The sequence below is a fragment of the Trachurus trachurus genome (genome assembly GCF_905171665.1).
Source record: "Trachurus trachurus genome assembly, chromosome: 14".
Classification (NCBI taxonomy): domain Eukaryota; kingdom Metazoa; phylum Chordata; class Actinopteri; order Carangiformes; family Carangidae; genus Trachurus; species Trachurus trachurus.
In genome coordinates, this window is record NC_139903.1 from 452,462 (window position 1) to 467,934 (window position 15,473).

At 46.5% G+C, this 15,473-nt stretch overlaps 1 protein-coding gene across 1 annotated transcript; it reads right to left on the bottom strand.

Moving 5' to 3' along the window:
* Nucleotides 1–278: 278 nt before the first annotated feature.
* On the bottom strand, nt 279–3,674 carry LOC310997198 (tripartite motif-containing protein 16-like; the record flags this gene model as incomplete). Its single annotated transcript, XM_083986875.1, has 2 exons — nt 279–634; nt 2,624–3,674. The coding sequence occupies 2 exons, from the start codon at nt 3,672–3,674 to the stop codon at nt 279–281; spliced, it is 1,407 nt and encodes a 468-aa protein (XP_083843001.1).
* Between the last annotated feature and the right edge of the window lie 11,799 nt (nt 3,675–15,473).

Consider the following 15,473-nt stretch of genomic DNA (forward strand, 5'->3'; position numbering starts at 1 on the left):
AGTGTGGTGTAGCGTAGTGTGGCGGAGCGTAGTGTAGTGTTGTGTGGCTTAGCGTAGTGTGGTGTAGTGTAGTGTGGTGTAGTGTAGTGTGGCATAGCGTAGTGTGGCTTAGCGTTGTGTGGTGTAGTGTAGTGTGGTGTAGCGTAGTGTGGCATAGCGTAGTGTGGTTTAGTGTGGCATAGCGTAGTGTGGTGTAGCGTAGTGTGGTTTAGTGCAGTGTGGCGTAGTGCAGTGTGATTTAGTGTGGCATAGCGTAGTGTGGTGTAGCGTAGTGTGGTTTAGTGCAGTGTGGCATAGCGTAGTGTGGTGTAGCGTAGTGTGGTGTGGAGGAGCGTAGTGTGGTATAGCGTAGCATGGCGTAGTGTAGTGTGGTTTAGTGTGGCATAGCGTTGTGTGGTGTAGCGTAGTGTGGAGGAGCGATGTGTGGCGTAGCGTAGTGTGGTATAGTGTAGTGTGGAGGAGCGTAGTGCGGCGTAGCGTAGTGTGGTGTAGTGTAGTGTGGCGTAGCGCAGTGTGGTGTAGTGTAGCATAGCGTAGTGTGGTGTAGTGTAGTGTGGCGTAGCGTAGTGTAGTGTAGTGTGGCGTAGCGTAGCGTGGTGTAGCATAGCGTTGTGTAGTGTAGTGACACAAACATCTGGCGGATGATTAATATGATCAATAATCTTTAATAGACACGTTACACATGCTGATATTTTCAGTTTTTACACCTGTTCCCTAAAAGATCATAATTTTAAATTTTACCATCGTATATTTTTTTTCATTGACCACGTGGATAATCTTAAGAGTATTATAGTTTTATATCTTTCTCCATAAATAAGAGTAAAGTGATTTATATAACATGATTACAACAGCAGAACAGTCTGTGGACCATACAACAACAGAGTTAACATTAAATCATCCAGGTTATATTCATAGTGATGATTAATATGATCAATTATCTTTGATAGACACTTTGCACATGTTGATATGTTCCACATCCATAATATAATCCACATGAACCTGTTAAATGATTTATATACACTTTAAAAGATCATATTTATAAATTTTACAATCTTATATTTTTTCATTGACAACGTGGATAATCTTTAGATTATTATAGTTTATGTATATTTATACCATGGTCTGGGTGAATCCTCGATTCTGATTGACTGCGGGGTGTCCATTAAAAAGTGATAATGGACACCCATGAAGATGGCATCTGCCACTGTGACTCTGCCACTCAGGCTGTGGCAGAGTCACTGGTTGTACGCTGCGGTCACAGCGGGTACCACTTTTTTTGTTCTTTTATCGCCGACGAGAGTTATTAAATAGTCCCCTCAGCCGCTTAAAGACGTATGATTTTAACGGTAAAAACAACATTAAATTATAAGTAATTGATTTAATATGTATTTATCTCGTAAGTGACCATGGTATAAGCGGGATAATGCCCTTCGAGGTGTCCGATTATCAGAAATTAATGGACTTCGCGGAGGTTGCTTCCGCGTCCATCGTCCATTAATTTCTGATAATGGACACCTCGTCGGGCATTATCCCTTACATTTACATTACACATACATTTCTCCATAAATAAGAGTAAAGTGATTTAGATAACATGATTACAACAGCAGAGTAAACATTAAATCATCCAGGTTATATTCATTATGATGATTAACATGATCAAAAATCTTTGATAGACACTTTGCACATGCTGATATGTTCCATATAATCCACATGTTAAATGCAAGTAGAGATAAAGTTTCATCAAACTAAATAATCTAATCCATAAATAGAAAATAAAAACATTAGTATTGTGTTGTTGAAACAAACAAAACGAGAAAAAAACCAGGTGCTAGTCTCCCTCACCAGACCTTCCTCCAGAGAAGAAAGTTCGTCCTTCTTGGAGCAAATGGAGTAAAGACATGGCAGCAGAGAAGCTCCTCCAGCTCAGACTGGATCAGTGCAGACAAACCTACACACACAGTCGACTGCAGCATCATGATGAATCACACTAAACCTCCTGTTTACTGGAGCTCACACAACTCAGCTGTGCCTCCAACAGGAGAATAAATCCAGAATCCAGGATGTAGAGGCTGAGTGAAGGTGGTCTGGACTCTGTGGATCAGAGTCATGGTTTCAGTGACGCTGTAGAAAGACAGAGTACCTGCCCTGTGATCCAGGTACACTCCTGTTCTGGAGGACTGAGGACCTGAGACAGAGGTCTTATTACCGTTATGTCTGAATGTATAACCTCTACTGTAGCAGTTTAATGACCAAGATTTGTCATTGAATCCAAATCTACATTCATACCCTGTCCCTGTTCTCTGGATGTTCTTGTAGGAAACTGCTATATGAACGTTACCACTCCACTTCACCTCCCAGTAACAACGTCCTGTCAGACCCTCTGGACTCAGGACCTGATCCCAGTAAGTGAATCTGTCTGGATGACTTGGATATGGCTGGTTCACACTCATCTTAGTTACTTTTCTGTTCCTGTCACTCAGTAACAAATGTGTGTATGCTGTGTTTGGATCCAAAATGATTTGTTTTGAAAATCTCCAGAACTCAGCTCTGGTCTGAGGTTCTCTCTGCAGCGGTAAAACTTCTACTTGAGACACTGACCATGTGACCTTTGACCCCTCCTCACTGAGAACAGCCTGTAGTTTGTCTCTGGCCTCTGACACTGCTGCTGTCACTTCCTTAAAATACGATGGAGGTTGTTGAGTGATGGTGGGTAACTTCGTTGCTTCACCCAGATGTGGCAGAGAGGGGTAGTTGTTTAGGAAATGGAGGTGGTCCTCTGTGATTGACAGCTGCTCCAGACCAGAGTCTTTCCTCCTCAGCTCAGTGATCTCCTGCTGCAGCTTCTCCTCCAGCTCTTTGACTCGACTCACTTCAGTTTCCTGTTGAGATCTGATCTGCTGCTTCACCTCAGACCTTCTCTTCTCAATGAGTTGGATCAAGTGGGTGAAGGTCTTCTCACTGTTACTAACAGCTTCATCAGCAGAGAGGTTGATGGCCTCCGCCTCCTGTTGAAGCACCTTCACATCTTTCTCTCTGTCCTGGATTCTCTGTTGGATCTTTTGACGACTCAGCCCAAGCTCCTTCTGTTTCTCAGCCCTTTCTGCTACAGCTGAGACTGTGTCGTGGTCTTTGTGTTCATCCATGGAGCAGAGATAACAGATACACTGCTGATCGGTGCGGCAGAAGATCTTCATCACCTCATTATGGCGAGGGCAGATGTTCCCCAGAAGTTTAGAAGAGGCTTGGACCAGTGTGTGTTTCTTCAGTGGAGCTACGTCGTAGTGAGGCTGAAGGTGCTGCTCACAGTAAGAGGCCGTACACACCAGACAGGACTTGACGGCTTTCAGCTTCCTCCCAGTGCAGTAGTCACAGGCCACGTCTCCTGGTCCAGCATAGGAGTGATCAGCTGAAGCAGCTTTCAGTCCTACCTTCTTCAGTTCCTCCACTAACTCTGCTAACATGGTGTTTTTCACCAGGGCTGGCCTCGGTGTGAAGCTCTGTCTGCACTGAGGACAGCTGCACGGCTTCTTCTGATCATCTTCACCCCAGTGGTTTTTAATACAGCTCATACAGTAGCTGTGTCCACAGGGAATAGTCACCGGCTCCTTTAGAAGATCCAGACAGATCGAACAGCTCAGTTTGTCTTCATCCAAATGAATTTTTCGCTGCGCCATTTCTCTTCTACGACCGTCTCCAAAGTCAAGACGTTTCACTCTGGATTACCAAGTTGTTCTCTGAGCCACATCAGCTCTGACACGTCACCTGTTTACAGTTATGAGGTTCAAGGTTCTTTTATTGACATTCATAAACATGCTCTTACATGAAAACAATATCATTTATTACTCAGGTCAAAGTACCACAATAAAATGACAGTAAAAACAGGAGCAGTGAGATAGAATATCGTCTCTACACATGGAACCTGTAACTGTCATAAAGCAGCTGGTGATTGACTCAAACTCAGGGATCAGACAGGAAACCAAGTCAAAGTTCAACATCAAAGTCTTTAATGAAGCCTGAGCTCATTCATGTGACGTCAGTAAATAGAAGTAAATAAAACAGGTGAGGAGCAGCAAACAGGAAACAAATCACATCATCAGATTGAAGCAGCTTTGCAGCAGTGGTCAGAGCCATTTTGGACAAATTTAGGAAATTCTGAGCAACAAGAGACAAAATAGGAAGACAACAAGAACATCAGCTTTATTGACTACACTATTGTGGCGTAGTGTAGTGTAGTGTGGTGTAGCGTGGCGTGGTGTAGCGTAGTGTAGTGTGGCGTAGCGTTGTGTAGTGTAGTGTGGTGTAGCATCGTGTAGTGTAGTGTAGTGTGGCGTAGCGTAGTGTAGTGTAGTGTAGTGTGGTGTAGCATGGCGTGGTGTAGCATAGTGTAGTGTGGCGTAGCGTTTTGTAGTGTAGTGTGTGGTGGCGTACTGTAGTGTAGTGTGGCGTAGCGTAGCATGGCGTGGTGTAGCGTAATGTAGTGTAGTGTAGTGTGGCATGGCATAGCGTAGTGTAGTGAGGCGTAGCGTAGCATGGCATGGCGTAGCGTAGTGTATTGTAGTGAGGTGTAGCGTAGTGTAGTGTAGTCAGTGGCGTAGATGACGTAGGGTTGGTGGGTTTTGTAAACCCATGGGCCCTCTTGTGGTGAAATCCTGCGGCCCCACCACACTGCCGAGAATTTTAATTTTTTAATTTTTTTGGTTTAAATCAGGGGAGGTATATCATAGGGAGGTTCGGGACGCAGTTGACCGCGGCTGCCTTCCGTCGCAGCGGCAGGTAGCACAGAGTGTAACATCAGAATGGGTCACTGCATTATGTTTCATATTAAGGGGGGATACGAGCGGGCGTGGCCCCTCCCAATTTGAGCTGATCCATGCGTCTATTACATCAATTTAAACAACAGAAGCTGGTCTACAACGTGTAAAAAACATGTTTCTATGACCCAAACACAGCCCAAACACTACTCAAACAAACAACTAAACATCAAACTTCATGAAACACCTCTGTGTGGACCCAGTCGCCACATTTCTGGCTCGTATAGCCTACTACTGTACATTATGCAAAACAGTTAACAGCTACCGCTCATATGAAAGGGCTACAAAGATTGGAACGTTACATAGCAACGCGGCTGCACAGCAGCACGGCAGAGAGAGAAGACAAAAACCAGCAAAGCCCAGCACACACAGACACTGCTTGACCAAAACATGGTTGTACATTTCCTCTTACCTTTGCTGTTTTGCCGTGAAAAGGTTGTTTAATGGGTAAATCCCATAGACTGTAACGTAAATCCACAATATTTCCAGTTTGAACAGAACTTTGACAGGTGTTACATCTAAGTCGGTCCGGACGGGCTTTAGGAGCGGCCGAACCTTTGTTGTTTTTTTTCCGTTTTTTTTCCAACTTTATTTAAAGTTGTAGCAACAACAACATTTCAGTCTTTCCAGCTCACATTCGTTACAACAGTAACAGCACACTTTATCAGAATCAACCACTGCAGAGATAATGTTCATACATTGTACAATCATTTGATAGAGGTTTTGAGCTTTAGCAGCATCATTCTGAAGGACACTCATCTAAAATATGATTTTTTTTTTTTTTTTTTTTTTTTTGGGGGGGGGGGGGGGGGGTATTATTATTATTTATTTATTTATTTTTCCTGTGTGCCATCTTCATTTACTCTTCACCAGTAGGCTAACATATACTGAAATTTACACATCTCAGCAATTTCAGATGTTTTTCTAATCACTGTCATGGTTCATTCTTGATGCACTTTTTTGGCTTTTTTCTGTCCTCTATTTGTGTGTGCAATGTGGCCAGCTGCGCACGCGGGCCCCTTGGACCTCAAAACCCATGTGGAATACAGCCCAGCTACGCCACTGAGTGTAGTGAGGCTTAGCGTAGCATGGTGTGGCGTAGCGTTGTGTAGTGTAGTTTAGTGTATTGAGGCATAGCGTAGCATGGTGTGGCGTAGCGTAGTGACGCGTAGTGTAGCATAGCGTGGCATAGCGGAGTGTATTGTAGTGAGGCATAGCATGGCATGGCGTAGTGTAGCATAGCGCGGCGTAGCGGAGTGTATTGTAGTGAGGCATAGCATGGCATGGCGTAGTGTAGTGTAGTGTGGCATGGCATAGTGTAGTGTAGTGAAGCGTAGCATGGCATGGCGTAGCGTAGTACTAGTGTAGTGTAGTGTGGCATGGCATAGCGTAGTGTAGTGTACTGAGGCGTAGTGTAGCATGGCTTGGCGTAGCGTAGTCTAGTTTAGTGTGGCATGGCGTAGCGTAGTGTAGTGTAGTGTGGCGTAGCGTAGCGTAGTGTAGTGTGGCGTAGCGTAGTGTAGTGTAGCCTGGTGTAGTGACACAAACATCTGGAAGATGATTAATATGATCAATAATCTTTAATAGACACTGTAGCGACCCAGGTGCTCCCTGATCTTTCCTTGTACAAGCCACGCCCACGTTCATTCATAAATCCGGCCATTCATACATACGCCCACAGCTACACAGCCTATCATCGTTTACACACTCCCCGGCAAACCCGGAAAAGGCTCACTCCACTTTCACTCACGAGTACTCGAGACCACAGAAGCAGCCAGCAGGAGTAAGCACTCAGTCACATCGTAGGATGGAGGACGACCCTCGGACCCTCGGTAAGCGAACGGCCTGGCGATCGCTGGAATGAAATTAACCAAATCCAACCATACGCCATATGCCATAGTAATTTACTCACCCCCTCCCCCGCAGGACCGAGCGGCAGCCGCCGTGCCTTTCTCCTGACTGAGACTGACTGACCAGACTGGTGGAGGTACGAAGTTGAGATTAATTTATGTGATTACGTGTTATCTGTGCAAAATATATAATGTTATGAACACAGACTGATGGAGTGTATTATTTTCTTTGGTAGGGTGGGATCCGTGGTTAAACCCGGAGGGGACACCGTGACTTTTGGCTGTACATGAGATGCTCGCATGAACTGAATATGTGCAAATACAGACTACAATTGAAAGCAAACAAATCTTGTGTATTGTGAATGTTTTGTGTGGGGTTGCGGGGGTTATGGTGTGAGACGCAAATGTCCTTTGTCCGATGGGACTGACGACGGCCATACACTGTTTCACCCAGCCCGTTACACAAATGGCACCCCAGATGGGACAAAGAAAAAAAAAAGGACATTGCAACCCTGGCGTTTGGGATTAAAGTGTGGGAGTGGAGTCAATAAACACTTACCAGACAGACAGACAATGGAGTAAATATCTGGAAGAGGAATCAGGAAGTAACCAGGAAATGATGGAGTCATTGGTTGTCAGGGATTTGGCGGAATCAGGATTGCCCCCTGGGGGCCAGCAAGGACAATGGTCGCAATTGCCACCTCCTTTGGCTCCTTCCATTAATTACAATCCAAGGCTGACCTCTAGCGGCCAAGAGGCCCAACAGCGGGAGACAGAGGCCAGAGGGCTGGATCCCCTGGTGGAGAACAGTGGTAGTGTACCACTGGGAAATGAAGGAACCAGACGGTCACTGCAGGATATGAATTTGTGTGCTACTACAGAGCTAAATCTTGAGGTGTGGCCTCAAAGTCAGAGATGGCCTGAGGATGGAAGGAATGAGGCAATCAATGATTTAAGTAATAAAATTCAAATGCTTGTTGAAGCTCAAATGGCAGACAGGAATGAGCTACTGTCTGGTCTGAAGAGGATATTAAAGGAGGTCAAAGAGGGATTGGAGGATCACAATGGGAAAATGTAGGATTCCCTGGCTAAACATGATGGGTACATAAGGATTCAGGTGGCAGTAAATGTGAACTGGCGGTTATTGCATCATCATACAGAGCTATTAGGAAACATCAGAGACTTTATGTCGCCGGTGGTGATGACTGTGGATAAGTTGGAGGATGCAGTTGGTGACCTGACAAAGCACATGGACATCATGGTTCAAGATGTAACAACAATGCGACAGACCCTGAATGTGTCGGCACTGGCCACTGTGCCAGTAGGGGAGGCTCTGGTTCCGGGGTCTGCGAAAGGTCAGTTGTGGGTGACCCAGAGAGAACGTCTCCAGTCGACGGCCTTGCCGGAGGCCAAAAAGGGTCTCTTAGAGTCACCGGAGAGTTCCCCTGTGGGTACTGAGGTGTGGGCACGGGCAGCTGGGAACTGCCCTGTGAGACTACAGTTTCCCACATTTGGAAAAATGGGGGACGAAATACATCCACTTCTATATCTGGAGAAGTGCAACAACTTTCTCGCTTTAAATCCACTATCAGATGAGGAGGTGATGGCAACCTTGAGAAACGTCTTGCATGGAACGGCGAGGGACTGGTTGGCGGTGGCCAGATTACACATCCACACGTGGTCAGAGTTTCAGGAACAGTTCCGGGCGGCTTTCCTTGCAGAGGACTATGAGGATGAACTAGAAGAGCGAGTGAGGACGCGGGTACAGCAGGAAGGAGAAAGCATCCGGGACTTTGCCTATAGGTATCGTTCCCTGTGTCAGCGGTGGAGGCCGGAGGTAACAGAGGACACTGTTCTGAAAATGATGTTCAGGAATCTGGATCCGCGGATGGCCAGTCAACTCCGGGGCAGAGTTGGCACGGTGGATGAACTGGTGCGGTTAGGCCGGCAGCTGGAGAAGGAAAAGAGCAGTCTGTCACAATATGACCAAAGAAAAAAACATGGAGGGAGGCCGAGTGGAAAGGAGAAAGGGGAGTTACCACCTACAGATTTCCTGCCACCAGCTAACAACACCCCGACGGAGATTTACTGTTCGAGCCTGTCCTAATTATGCCCAGTATAATAGGACGAGGATCACGGCCCAGGCCCCCAACCAACCCCACCTGCAGCAATCCAACCAACCCCACCTGCAGCAAACCAACCACCCCCACCTGCAGCAAACCAACCAGCCCCACGGCCGGCAATTTAACCACTCGCAGCTCCACGGCCGGCAATTTAACCGCTCAAAACCCCACCCACCCCCTCCACCACAAGCTCAGTCTACCCAGTCAGCTGATAGTCATCATAATGCTTCGGTGGGCTTGGCCCACGCAGCTCAGTCTGGGCAGAGGGTCCCATCGCACTCCTTTGTGCAGGGACTAGGGGCCAAGGCGTTTCCTGGGATGGGTGGTGGCATACCCAGGTTGTTGAAAGTGCCACTGGCAGTGAAAGACTGGAAAGGGGATGGAGTAGTGGATACTGGTTCGTCGTATACACTATGCAGTGAACAGGTATGGGCACCGGGGACCCGGATTAAGCCTTGGTCCGGCGGGCCATTATTCCTCGCCGATGGTCAGCCAAAGCTTCCCCTGGGATGGGGGGAGGCAGAGATGTGTCTGCAAGGAAGGACATGGCTCATTCCAGTGGTTGTCTTAGATGCCATTTCCCTGGCTTTCCCTGTGTTGCTAGGCCTGGATTTCATCTTTTTCACGGGTCTGGTCTGGGATGTAGTCAGCCGGGAGAATTGTATTAGGGATGAGGAGGTGAAGAAGTATCCCTTCAGTGGGGCGTTCTCTCAACTGGCAGAGGGCGGGGCGAATGATTCCCTCGCTTTTTTCTCAGAAGAGGCTCCACCCGCTGCATCGTGGTCACCTTCCCTGGATGCCTTGGAGGACACTGACTTGGCCAGGAGGGCAGTTGAGGATTCTCATTTGGACGAACACCTGAAACCACAGTTAAGGTCGTTACTTCGGACTAGTATGGATGTGTGTACCACCAAGGTGGGCCGGACGGACGTACTGAAACATGAAATATACCTTACCAACTCCCATCCGATCCGTCAGAAGGCCTACAGGGTCTCACTTGTAAGGCTGAAAGTGATGAAGGAGCTTGTCGAGGACATGCTGAAAGACGGCGTCATTGAACCCTCTAGCTCTGCCTGGGCCTCTCCTGTGATTATGATTCCCAAGAAGACTGGTGGTAAACCCATATTCTGTGTGGATTTTAGGAAAATCAATGAGATCACTGTCACCGATGCCTATCCTTTACCCACGATTCAGGAAATATTAGACTGTCTGTCCGGAGCAGTTTTCACGTCTCTGGATTTGAACAGTGGGTATTGGCAGGTTGAAATGGACCTGAAGGTGCGTGAAATTACCGCTTTTGTCTGCCCTCTGGGTCTGTTTCAATTCCGTGTCATGCCTTTTGGCCTCAAAAATGCCCCGGCCACCTTCCAGAGGCTAATGGAGCGGGCGTTGGGGGAGCTGAAGGGAGTGATTTGCCTAGTGTACCTAGATGATATTATCATTTTTTCACGTTCATGGGAGCAACATTTTTTTGATGTACAAGCTGTCCTGGACAAGCTCCGGGAGGCTGGACTGTCAGTCAATATGAAGAAGAGCAAGCGTTGCAGGACCTCTCTCAGGTTTCTGGGGCATGTAGTGTCCGCAGAGGGGGTCCAGGTCGACCCCGAGAAGACAGAGGCCGTTCGGAAATTCCCAGCTCCCGCTGATTTGAAGGCCCTGCAGCGATTTTTGGGGATGGCCGGATGGTATCACCGGTTCCTCCCGAACTTCTCTACAATCGCGGAGCCTCTTAACGCTTTGAAGAGGAAAGGAGTGAAGTTTGACTGGACCCCCGCTTGTCAGGCTGCGTTTGAAGAGCTGAAGGAATGTTTAGTTGTGCCACCCGTTCTTGTGTAGCTGGGTCAATGTTTACTTTGTTTTATTCGCCTGATCATTCATTATTGTCATTATTTATTTATTTTTCTAATTAATTATGGTGAACATTCTCAAAACCTGGTCAATGCCAACACTATCTAAAAAAAGTTTGAATTTCCTGCATTGTTTTATATCAGTTCTATTTCTAAGTTCCATCTTCACCTGTAGCAAGGGGGAGCGATATTGGGGTAACACACAAGGGGGTACGTGGGTGACGTCGGACCAAACTCCCGGCAAAACTATGGCTGCTCTTGTTGTGGTAAGACGTGTTGTGAAGCTCTCACGTTACTCTGTAAAATATGCACTTAAACTGTCATGTAATGCGGTTGAAACTGTGCGCTAAAGTAACGACAGCCTTTTATTAATGTGTTACTGTGTTTTTAATTGTTTTTTACCGTGAAAAAGCGGCTGTAGTTTCGGTTTAACGTGACGTCTCCCGTGTGTGTGTTTTGTGGCCTGTCGTAGGAGGCAGACTGTTTCTACCTGCAACTGTGTGTTTCCTGACTCTGCCCCTGTGCTGCCTTTGCAGGTGCGTTTTGTCTGAAAAATGCTTTGAAATGTAATTTCTGAGATGTGTTTGTGGTAAATGTATGAGAGTTGAGTTTGGTCAGAGCTGTAAAAACGTCACTGGAGCACACATTATTTCAGTTTTTTATTATTGTCCTTGTGTAGAGGAAAAGTATGGAATATTTTTATTTAATAATTTCATGGTGATTTTTATTCTGTTTTTCTAATAATTATTATTTACAAGTGGGTAATAGACATTCATTTCATGTGATTATTTTCGTTTCCATTCTGGAATCTTTTCTCTAAAATTATTATTACTATTTATTTATTCATTTATTTTTGTATTTTTACAAACAATACAGTAAAGAGCAGCAAAAAAGGAAAAAAACTATGGCTGCTCTTGTTGTGGAGGCAGACTGTTTCTACCTGCAACTGTGTGTTTCCTGACTCTGCCCCTGTGCTGCCTTTGCAGAATAAATGAACCAACTCAGATCCATGGTGATGTCATCCTTCAGCCTATAAGCAACCGTTTCACAACTGCTACATAAAACTGGTGCCGTGACCCGGATCCATTGGTCAGCCGCCGCCGATCGCCGAGGTTCTGCTGTGTGCTTGTGACATCTGGGATATCAAGTTGGTGGACCTGTGGATCCCGTTAGTTGTTGAAGTGTTCGCTAAGACTGTTTAACACAGGAATTCAAAAAAAAAAAAATCAATACCTAACCGAGGAATCATATTGATATAAGTTGCATTTTTTTGTGATACCTGTAAAACTGATTTCTGAGGGTTTTTTTCATTACTGTATATGTGCATTACATTTGTGTGATATGGCAGGCAGAGGTCAGTATACCTTTGATATGTCTACGCCAGGTTTTGATAGGAACAGGGGTTTATTCAACACAGATGGGGTAGTTCGTAGTAAGACTACAGTGTTAATTAATGAAGAGCCCTTAGATCTAGATGATTTCACTGACACCCCTCCACTTGAGCCCTTGTTTTCCACACCTGTTGCTAACAACGAGAACACAGCCCAACAGCTACGTGATCTCATTGGTGAGCTGGGGAGCCAGATAGGTGAATCAATAGCCAGTCGTCTACTAGCCAGTCAGTCCCCATTCACCCCACAGCAGGCTCCTGCAGCTAATTCAGCAAAAGTTGGAGCACAAGACATGACCATTGACCTCTCTAAGGTGAGCCTGGTCGTCAGATCAGATGTGAGGGAACCTCCCATGTACCGTGGCGATGGAGATGACAAATATTCCATTCAGGAGTGGATTGACATGATGGAGGTGTATTTGCACAAGAAACAGTCCTCGACCCACGAACAGAGAGATGAGATTCTGAGCCACCTTCTCGGCAAAGCTAAAAGTATTGTCAAAGTAGGACTGAAGAGCAGCTCGCCACCTGGCACAGTTGTTAATCCTGAGACAATCTACAGCATACTGAGACGTTATTTTAGTGAAACCCCTGGGTCTTGTTTACCATTGGCTGACTTTTATGCCACACAGCCAGCGGCAAAAGAAACACCAGTAGACTATTGGGTTAAGCTAAATACAGCTGCTGAGGCAGCAGACAGACACCTCAAGCGCCAAGGGAGCAAAATGGACAATATGGATGCAGAAATAGCTATGATGTTCATTAGAAACTGTCCTGACCCCAGTCTTGCTTGTGTTTTCAAGTGTAAGCCCATAAGTAAGTGGTCTCTCACAGAGGTGCAGGAGGTCATCGATGAACATCAAAGAGAGTGTCAAATTAAAAGACCAACTGTAACCACGGCCAAAGCACATGTTCTGCAGGTAACTACAGCTACAGCATCCCTTAGCTCCCCTGAATCTGACACTGACTTTGCCCAAGTGAACACGGCCAAATGCACCCCAACTAACCCAACCAAGTCAAATGAAGCAGCTGTTTCAGAATCAGGTGCCCTGGAACGTGTGTTAAGTATGTTAGAGAGAGTGTTAGAGCGTACCAACCAGTCTGCCCCTGCTGCTAGACCTCAGTTCATCCCATCAGCTCAGTTTGGCCCATGCAGAGTTTGTGGTAACAGCTCCCACTCTACACGAACACACTGCATGAGAGAACGGAGATGTTTGAGCTGCTTAGGACAAGGACATATACGAAGAGATTGCCCCCAGGTCACTGCTACTCAGCAGGGCAGAAACTCACCTGATCAGGGAAACTAAATCACTCACGCATGGGAGGGGACAGTGTGAGTGACATCGACGAGACCCTCAATCCTAGTGAAGATATGCAATCAGTGTACGCAGAAAGCCTAAAATCTGCTCCACCTGGTGCCATTGTATTGTTCCAGAACATAACCCAGCTCAATAAATCTGACAGCCTATTCTATGCCAGTGCACAGGTGGATGACAAACTGACATTACAAGCTCTGCTAGACACAGGCTCCATGGCTTGCACCATTAGTGAAGAGGCTGAACAGATGCTTAAGAATGTTGGTTCAGTATCAGAGACCAACTCTGCCCATCCTGATGTTGTGCTTGTCGGTTGTGGTGGAACCAAAGTCAGGCCCAAATCCATTCACAACCTGAAGATGGAAGTATATGGTTGCACATTTATTGTACCTGTTTTAGTGGTTCCGGGGCAGAAAGATCAGTTGATTTTGGGCACAAATGTCATTAAGTATCTATTGAAGCAGTTTAAACAGTCTCCCCATTTCTGGCAGGTTCTGAGCAAACCTCAGTCTACAAACGCACCTGAGATAATGCAGTTTCTTAACATGTTGTCTGGCATCAACAGATGGAAAGGTGACACTATGCCGGATTTTATCGGGACTGTCAAGCTGGTGCAAGCAGTAACTCTTCTCCCAAAGCAAGAGCACCTGGTCTGGGGTAAGTTGCCGGAAGCCTCACCCCTCTCTGAAGGCAGCGCTGTTCTGGTTGAGCCATCGAGAACACAGATCCACAAGAAAAACATCATCATCTGTCGGTCTGTTGCTTCTATGAATGGTGAGAGATGGGTCCCAGTCAGAATCTTGAACACATCTGACAAGGCTGTCACATTAAAGCGCCACACCAAGGTAGCAGATGTGTCCTCCTGCATTGCTATTGAGGATCTGGATGTGGCCCCTGAGCAAACATCAACTGCAGAGGTCAGAATGCAGAACCAGACAATATGTGGTGAATCCGCCCACAGCTCAAATCCTCCACCAGGTTTCAGTTTTCGTGACAGCTTGTGTAATCTGGGATTGGATGATCTGGACATTGATTCGTGTGAGGTGACAGACCACTGGAAGTCACAACTGTTGCAACTGATACAAAAGTATGAGGACATCTTCTCAAGGAGCAAGCTTGATTGTGGGATGGCTAACGATTTCGTCCATCGCATCCATTTGTCCGACCAGCGACCGTTCAGACTCCCGTACCGGCGCGTTCCACCAGGGGAATATCACAAGCTCCGACAGGTTCTCACGGAGATGGAGGAACGTGAGCTCATTCGCAAGTCCAACAGCGAGTGGGCTTCCCCATTAGTGCTTGTATGGAAGAAGAACGGGGATCTCAGGATCTGCGTGGATTATCGCTGGTTGAACGCGCGCACGATCAAGGATGCACATCCCTTGCCCCATCAATCTGACTGTCTGGCAGCTCTGGGAGGTTGCGCCATTTTCAGTGCAATGGACCTCACATCAGGCTTTTATAACATCACCATGGCAGAAGAGGACAAAAAACTCACAGCCTTCACAACACCTATGGGGCTTTATGAGTTTAATAGACTCCCACAGGGGTTATGCAATAGCCCTGCAAGCTTTATGAGACTAATGATGGGTATATTTGGAGATCAGAACTTCCTAACTCTACTCTGTTATTTGGATGATGTGCTTGTGTATGCTCCCAGCGAAGCTGAAGCTCTGAGGAGGCTTGAAACAGTTTTCAGCAGACTTCGTGTTCATGGATTAAAGCTGGCCCCTAAAAAATGTCACCTACTGAGGAGGAGCGTGAAATTCTTGGGCCATATTGTGGATGAAAACGGTGTGTCGACCGACCCAGATAAAGTCAAGGCAATCGCCTCCATGTCTGAGTCTGATCTCATGATGGAAGACGGTGCTACACCGTCTCAAAAAAAGATCAAGTCATTCTTGGGTATGATCATGTATTATCAACAGTTCATTCCTGATTGTTCCCGCTTAGCCAAACCTCTGTTTGCATTGACTGCAGTACCAAAAGGGAAGAGAGGGAATGCAAGAGGCGCTGCTGCGTTCAAGAAACTGCACCCCAGTGACTGGAGAGAGGAGCATCACAACTCATTTGAACGGCTGAAAGCTGCACTCCTGGAGTCTGTTGTACTTGCACACCCCGATTTCAACCGACCAT